The sequence below is a fragment of the Rutidosis leptorrhynchoides genome, chromosome 3, assembly GCF_046630445.1.
Source record: "Rutidosis leptorrhynchoides isolate AG116_Rl617_1_P2 chromosome 3, CSIRO_AGI_Rlap_v1, whole genome shotgun sequence".
Classification (NCBI taxonomy): Eukaryota; Viridiplantae; Streptophyta; class Magnoliopsida; order Asterales; family Asteraceae; genus Rutidosis; species Rutidosis leptorrhynchoides.
Window position 1 is genome coordinate 374,536,059 of NC_092335.1, and position 8,816 is coordinate 374,544,874.

Below are 8,816 nucleotides of genomic sequence, written 5' to 3' on the forward strand. Positions count from 1 at the left end.
AAAACCAACAAACATGATTTCAATATATAGTTATAATTGATGGAAACACAGTCATTGTTATGATAAGGATGGAAATGGGATTAGTATGACATTAAGTTGCTTGATAAAGCCCACAAATTGAAATGGGATTAGTATCACATTCTCCTTATAATATCCCCTCATGACTCCTTTTACTACCTATAAAAATAGCCAAAGTATCTAGAGTAAGACCAATTTAGAGATAAAACCTACACCCAATCAACAAATTCCAACCGAATTGGTCAAAATTGTCGCCTCTAACTGTTTCGTTCAATACGCGGGGATCAATAAGTTATACCTTGGACTGATAAAGAGGGTCACAGGATATATATTCATCATTTGCTGCCAGCATCTTCTCAATCTTAATGATTCTGTAGCAATTGATATAAAAAATTTCAAAATTAGTCACCGTAAGAAAGAAAAAAAAAGCTATAACTGTCCAACACGATTTAAGAACCTATATTAGCCTGTTAGATAAAATATCATTGTGCAAACCGAGAGAAAAGTTCTTCAGTCGTATTTTGATTCACAGACCCTCCTCATGAGAAATTTCCTTCAAAATCTTATCACTATCTGCACATAAAAAAAAATCCATCAACATATATAAACGTGTTGATTTAAGCAATATATTATGCTCATTGCTAGATGGTTGTTTTATAAAATGAATAGGGGCTCAAAATCGAATAAACAAAGTTGTGTATCGCAAAGCCAAACAGGTCAAGCTTGAAAATCATTACTTGGTTGCTTTTGATTAACTTATTCATTCTAAAAAATCAACAACCACCAATTACAAATGTTGAATCAAACTAACCAATGGATCAACAAAGATATGTTGTACATATAAAGCTAGATCAGACTTCTGACTTCATCAAAACCACACCAAAACAACAGCTTTGTAGGATTTTTACACAAGTTAAAGCAACATACTAGGTAGTCAAGACCATATTAAACCTATCACCACTTTTACTCAAAACTATTATCAAAATACCTACACTCAGCAGTCGTACAACAACAACAACAAAGTACAGAGTATTTTTATAACCAATATTCCTATACAGCAGCATCAAACCAAGTTTTCGATAGAATTTAACCATCAGCATAACACCTAATGACACATATCGAACCATCTAAACAACTCATATAAAGTATAATTACATTTAAAAATATAATAACAGCTAAATAATATCAACAATTTCGTAATTGACAAATTAGAATTTTCATGTTACTATAATCAAACTTTGTTGTATTATTCATTAATACAATTAATCAAGCAACTGGTGTGTAATCGAATTTATCATTCATCAATCAAGCTTTATTAATCTGTTTACATTATAGTAAACACAAACAAAAGCAATCAAAATAAGCAAAATTCCTCTTGAAAATTTCACTGTATTGAGATGATTGACCAAACATATGTAACATTTAAATGAATTTATATAGTGAAATTATAGAATGTAACAAAGTTATAAATATTAAATTCGGATAAATAAATACACAAACCTCGTCAGACGATTATGGAACTTGGAGTTGTTGATTATTAATCTTGCATCGATTTATATGTTGCACTCGACTATCGATTTAACGATGATGCAATCGATGCGATCGAACGGCCGATTTGACATATATGAGTTATGAGAAACCCAACTACCTTGTAAACGAACACCGCCGATTTGAGTTCCGATTGATAAAGAAAAAGAAGAATATAGCGAATATGTTAAAGATTAGAGACTGAATTGGTCTGTGTTTTTGTTGAGTAATAAATTTTGAGAACCCTAATTAAGGATTCAGGGATGAATGTGCACGCGATTTAGGGATCCGTTAATTATTATGTGTAGGGTATTATTCTCGCTAATTACGGATGATTGAGGGACACGTGTAATTTTCTGGATTAATTAAGATTTAATCAACTTTTAATCACAAAATAGATAATTAGAAGAGTCATTAGGGGATGCCACGTTGGATTTATGTTATTGATTTATACATATGTAAGAACACCGCCGATTTGAGTTCCGATTGATAAAGAAAAAGAAGAATATAGCGAATATCTTAAAGATTAGAGATTGAATTGGTCTGTGTTTTTGTTGAGTAATAAATTTTGAGAACCCTAATTAAGGATTCAGGGATGAATGTGCACGCGATTTAGGGATCCGTTAATTATTATGTGTAGGGTATTATTCTCGCTAATTACGGATGATTGAGGGACGCATGTAATTTTCTGGATTAATTAAGATTTAATCAACTTTTAATCACAAAATATATAATTAGAAGAGTCATTAGGAGGATGCTTCCGATTGATAAAGAAAAAGAAGAATATAGCGAATATGTTAAAGATTAGAGACTGAATTGGTCTGTGTTTTTGTTGAGTAATAAATTTTGAGAACCCTAATTAAGGATTCAGGGATGAATGTGCACGCAATTTAGGGATCCGTTAATTATTATGTGTAGGGTATTATTCTCGCTAATTACGGATGATTGAGGGACACGTGTAATTTTCTGGATTAATTAAGATTTAATCAACTTTTAATCACAAAATAGATAATTAGAAGAGTCATTAGGGGATGCCACGTTGGATTTATGTTATTGATTTATACATATGTAAGAACACCTCCGATTTGAGTTCCGATTGATAAAGAAAAAGAAGAATATAGCGAATATGTTAAAGATTAGAGACTGAATTGGTCTGTGTTTTTGTTGAGTAATAAATTTTGAGAACCCTAATTAAGGATTCAGGGATGAATGTGCACGCGATTTAGGGATCCGTTAATTATTATGCGTAGGGTATTATTCTCGCTAATTACGGATGACTGAGGGACGCGTGTAATTTTCTGGATTAATTAAGATTTAATCAACTTTTAATCACAAAATAGATAATTAGAAGAGTCATTAGGAGGATGGCACGTTGGATTTATGTTACTGATTTATACATATGTAAGATAAGATGTAAGATATACTACTGTATTTCGAGCAAATTCTAGATCACCTGAGAGTTTCACTTGAAATATCTCGAGCTGCTTTAAAAACTCATCCAAGGTTTTGATGAAGTAATAGTGTTTAGAATTCGACATGGGTTGCTAACTAAAAGCTTTAAGAAGGAATGAATTTGCATCAAAAGTAGCTAGCTAAAGGCGCCCTCTCCTTTGTCTTTATAAACTTCAAGAAGGAATGCATTGTTTCAATGATCAATTGGTATGTACTTCTAGTTGTATGTATTGATTAAAACATTTATATTGCACTATTAGCACCTGTTTCTGAAATTTAGATGCACTTTTATCATTTTGCAGCTTACAACTTCTAAAGCTACAAGGAGGTTACTGCGTTTACGTATGTTGAGTGATCACTTAAAAGGTGCATGAAGGCGGGTTAGTTACTTGATAAAATGCATATATGTCTGAATCGATTGTTGTAATGTTAAATTAATGATTTTATGATATTTGATTACTATGAGGTAGATTCTAATATCTAAAGTGGAGGGAAAGCATCCATTGATTTTGCTTACCAGTGAACGAAGAATGATACCATCAATCTAATATATACACATTTTGAGTTTTCTAAGCTGATATGATACATCTTTGAAGATTTTCGGGAAGAGCTCAAACGACTGAAATTAATCGCAATTGTTGTTCGAAAATACTCCATTTAAGAAGTCCAAACCATTTTGATATGCAAATCAATAACATACCATAATTAACTCAATACAACTTTTTATTTAAACATAACACAACTTTGTTACAATACATTAATCATAAATACAAGTAGCTAGCTAGCATATGAACAACTTATAACAAAAGCAACACACTATATAAGGTTTATAAGCATAAGCAAATGATATAAACCTTAAAGCTTATGTATAGTTTAGTCAGTGCAACATCGGTACAAGAAAAACCTCTCCATTGACCGGCCACATTCAGCACAAACCACACTTTCCGGCACACTTCCTGTAGTTCCCGGCAATATTAACCGGTTGCAATGATGTGGTGGCCGGTTAGCTTCAAGATGATCGTTTAATGCCGGTAGAAAACCTATCTTTTGTGCATCCTCTTGCCACTCGTTATAATTCGTTAAACTCGTTAAAACTGTGTCACCATTAGCCCGTCTCATCCAATCATTCGATCCACGACATATAACGGCCCAACCTTGATCATTACCATCATATGTAAGCATTACATTGATCTCCCTTAAAATCGGGTCTTCTTCGAATGATTTGCCATGTTGTAACTTGGAATGCAACATGCTTTCGAGTCGAACCCAAAAGAACCATATTAAGGTTAAGTCCGGTAACACGTGGCTTAGATTCTCGTCTCGGATTATATCGTTGTTTTTTCGTACTTTTTCTCTCGGGTTGCTTTTTCCTACGTATAACATCTCGAGAGGGATCCCGGCTGATCGGGCCACTGCTTGTGCCGTGTTTGTGAACTTTCGAATCCATTCTATGTCCTCGCCTCCATACAAACAAATGTACTTTCTTTCCGCAATCTATTAGAGCGAAAAGTAAATGTAATTAGACTCACAAAATTCAAATTATTTAGATTTTGAATACGAATACCGACACGTTACATGGATTTTGTCTACCGGGAGAGCTAAATAAGGGTGTAAAGAGCCGAGTGGAGCAAGAGCTCGACTAGACTTGAGCTCTGCTAGTTTTTAATTCAAAGAGTTCTAAGTCTGGCTCGATTCGAGCCAGATATATTAAGTTCGAGTTCAACTCAGCTTGATATTACGAGCCCGGCTCGAATTTGAATCGTTTATCGTTTATATGTAATAGTTACTATCTACATTTACATTTTAAATTATATATTACATAAATTTATAAATAATCTTATAAAATAATAGCTATAATAACTAATGAAGGCTAATTTAAGCTAGTAATGGTGTTGGAGCTCAATATAAGATGTTTGAGCTCGAACCCGTTTTTTAAATGATCTTCTAAATATATTCAAGCTCGGGCTCAAATTCTCTTAAGCTCGACTCGAAGAAGCTCAGGCTCGAGCTTCTAACAAGTCGAGCTCGAGAAGCTCGGGCTCAAGCTTTTTAAGGTCATTTGATAAAATGGTATGATATTATGTTCCAATAGTGAGTAATATTGTTTAGTACCCAATTGAAGATCATTGGTTCGATCGAATCAGCTAGCAACTCGATCCTCCATGTTTCTTCCTTCCATAAAGCTTCTTCCCTTAAGCTAGTGAACGGGAAAGCGAGGCTTCCCCAAATCCACATCATATGTAGCGCGTTGGGGTTAACGATTCTCCCTTGAGGATCCATCACCACGAGCAACGGTTTATGCTTAAAGTGCCACACCGCTTTAATGTACTTGATCACAGCGGGCTCAAGTAATAAAGGGTGAAACACTGAATACCATGGCATCATATTTCTTAACTCCTCGAATTTCCTTTGATCTTCATCGGTCCATGGTGTTGTCCTAAGATTAGGCACGACTGGGAGCCACACAACCTCGTATTGGCTTTCGGGCCTTGTTGGATTTTGCTTTGCTTCCCTGTACATTTGGTCAAGAACCGACAACTCTTCTGGTGGTAGATCAAGGTCCGAAATGAGTAGCAACACAATCTTCTTCTTTAGTATATCTATGCTAACCTAATTATGCACCAAGAATTGTTTCGATTGATTAATTGTTAGTCATTAATATTATCTTATAGCTAGATTAAACTAAATGATGCATAAAAACACTTACTCGATTCTTTGTTGAGCTCTCGTAGAGTGGTAACTGATCATCTTTCAAGTAAATCAAATGCCTGAGAGGCTTCCCGTTATCGAGATGTGGAGTGTCCATAATTCTTAAAATCGTTAGGTATGCTTCAATCTGTTTCTTCTCATCTGTTTGTTATTAGTTTTTAAAAAGTGTAAACAGTTAATTATTGATGAAGTAATATTTAAGTGATTACCAAAAAAAGTATTTTTAACTTTTTTTTTTGGTTAAGCGAGGAAACCTTCCTATGAACGAGCACTCCCCCATAGAAGGTAAAACCTCGGGTTATCAAGCCCCCAGAGCATTTTTTTTTTTTACTTACTAATGTGGTGATTGCATAGATCTAATTGATTCCTAAGGTGATCCTGAATGTTACTGATCTTATGGGCCAAACTTGAAAGCTCCCACGCTTCAGTGGTCGTCGTGATATGCCTATTAAGAAAACTACTGTTACGTTATATGCAGTACGCGAGCATATTAATAAAAAAATCGGTAAGTTGAAAAATAACATACTCATGTCCCATTCCAATGAGGTTAATGAGTATGGAAGCACAAGATACAATGCTTCTAATGATCCAATAAACTGCGGTAGGAATATGAGCGGTGGCCGTTGCTAGTTCTGGAGTATCCGGGCTAATATATTGCTCGGGGAGCTCCTTAAATCGAACGATGCAATGAGTTAGGTCAAGCATTGCCTTGATGAGGTTGCTAACGGCCTCAAACCTTGGTTTGAGAGAGTCGCCTCGCTCTAGTACATCAGGCAATTGCTTGAGGTGGGCTAGTGATTTGGCGAGTGGGTTGGCGGTGTATAGTTGCGCCACCAACCAAAACTCGCCATAATTCACTGCAAAAGCTGCTAAAGTAATAACAGCTTTTGCATCCCACCCGTAGTTGGAAAGCATGTTAAAAATCCCCGTAGTGGTTGCGTGTGCGTCTCCACCTCCAATGCAACGACAAGAAATCTGCGACGTATTTTTAAGGTTAAGAATCATATCTTCAACAATAAAAACAATAACTAATTTCACGAATGTGAGACGGTGGAGTTGAGATGTAGACAGACATTCCTTTATCTTAGAATAAAGAGAGTTGTTTCTCCATCTAAGGGCAAGAAAGTCATTTCTCTACCCTATACCATAGGCAGAGACTGCTTCCAAAAGCATCTCCGACCGTTAAAAAATCATATCCATTTATGTAAAAATGTACTTGACATAAGTGAGTTACGCCTTTACCTCACATGAAACCTTATTGATTGTGAGTGCCATAACCTCAAGCATCTCATTAACTTCATTATAAATCACATTTTCAACTATTGCATCTAATTCTGCTTGATTACCCTACAAATTATCATACTGCAAAAAGTTAGTATTCTAATGGAACATAACTGAACTACCAAAAAACATTCTATATATATATATATGTACATACTTGATATTTGGCATCTGGGTGGGCCCTGTGCATGATATCCTCAATGATTTGAAGAAGTGGTACAACGTCGAAGAAGGTGCCATCAGGAGCATGAGTTGCAAGTATGTGTTTCATCATGGCATTGTCGTCAGAAGACGAGAACATATGCCGATCACCTCTAGGTTGGCGAGTCCTTGTGGAAGCCATTGAAGGGGAGATAGTAAAGTAATTCTCAGAAAAATGGGATTTTGAGTTGTAACTAATGATGAATTTGAAGATCAAATTCTGATATATAAACTATAGTTTTGGAATAAAGTGGGATGCATCTTGTACCTTGCTTAAACACTTTCATCAAAGCTTCACAATGAATTTTGCGATTCATCTTCTTTATCTTTTCCCTTCTTTATTTCTATCAACTATACATCAACTATTAGATTAGAGTATAATTTAAGCTTCTGTCAAAAAGTATTGTTTAATGTAAACGGGTAAACAAACGATATTTTTGCATGTCCCTCGCACTAGGAAGAGGCGCAGTTGTAACTTCAGGTTATTCAAGGATAATATTTTCACTCAGATGTACACAACATAACTGAGTTATTTTGCGATCGTTTTCGACAAATTTCTTAGCCAACTTAATACGTGTTGTTAGTGTGGTTTGAATTAGAGATTTTTGTTGTGTGCATAACTTCAACTTTATATTCTTGTAACAAAAAATAAGAGGAGTTAATATTTATTAATACACGTCCAAAGTCACTTTTGATAATTTTAAAATGGTTAAGTTGTGCATGTTTCATGCATCCGTAATATGCTAAAAGTGGTACTGGAGTCATTGTTTAAACTTTGATATGTTTATATAACTTTATATCGGTCCACCACCTTATCCATGATTTTGTGCTAACCTTAACAAACAAGAAATCATCAATATTTAACTTGGGCCTAGGCCCAATAAAGGTAAGCTAAAATTCATAAAATTTATAAAAACGGGCTTTAATTGTTTTAGGTCCAATTGAATTTTAGTATAATCACCTTCACTTTCATTGTTTTCAACGGTACCCAAATATAATAAACCCTGATTTTAACTCTTAAACCCCAACTCCAAGTTATTGCTTCTGCTTCAACAATCTATCTCATCTTCAATTCATTAACAAACAAGATGAATTGAAAGAAGCTTAAAAGCAGTACCACTCAAAATGGTTCACACAAAAACAAGAGGTTCAAATCGGACAAACCCGACCTGTTCTTCGACATAGATGCTAAGCATCGGATGAAAGAGGTGGAAAAGAAGATGGAGATAATAGGGATTCAATGGTTGCTAAAATGTTGCAGACACAACAACTTGAAGATAGTGGCCGTGTTCGTAAATTAATTGCTTCAAAGTGTAATACATGTGTATATTGTATATAGATTATAGAATATACTTTATTATAGGCACTTTGAAAATTTGGAAGGTTCAAAAAGTTGGAATTTAAATAGATTTATATGTAAAATGAATGTAAATCAAAATTTTGGCAATGCATTATGAATGTAGGTGTAAAAGAAGCTGTACATTTATTCTGAAAATGGGAGTTTAGAGATTATTTTATTTTATTTTAGATTAAGAGTGAACTATTTCTATTGTGGAGCTAAATTTTGAAATTGATTGATAAATATAGGGTCCAAATTCCAAAAACAACTGATAAATTTCAAGTATTAG

The 8,816-nt window shown here is 34.5% G+C and overlaps 1 protein-coding gene across 1 annotated transcript; it reads right to left on the reverse strand.

Moving 5' to 3' along the window:
- Window positions 1-3,712: 3,712 nt before the first annotated feature.
- LOC139901287 (protein SIEVE ELEMENT OCCLUSION B-like) lies at window positions 3,713-8,161 on the reverse strand. The gene is made up of 9 exons (XM_071884016.1): window positions 8,150-8,161; window positions 7,487-7,539; window positions 7,145-7,382; window positions 6,949-7,053; window positions 6,233-6,681; window positions 6,042-6,151; window positions 5,705-5,847; window positions 5,110-5,607; window positions 3,713-4,491 (listed from the first exon to the last, which is right to left on the reverse strand). Exons 1-9 carry the CDS (start codon window positions 8,159-8,161, stop codon window positions 3,871-3,873), a joined length of 2,229 nt encoding a protein of 742 aa, XP_071740117.1. The 3' UTR covers window positions 3,713-3,870.
- Between the last annotated feature and the right edge of the window lie 655 nt (window positions 8,162-8,816).

Coding starts and splice junctions, on each gene's coding strand:
- LOC139901287 (XM_071884016.1), bottom strand. Junction 7,054..7,144: donor ACCCAGATGCCAAATATCAA/GTATGTACATAT, acceptor GATAATTTGTAG/GGTAATCAAGCAGAATTAGA. Junction 5,608..5,704: donor AGAGCTCAACAAAGAATCGA/GTAAGTGTTTTT, acceptor GTGCATAATTAG/GTTAGCATAGATATACTAAA.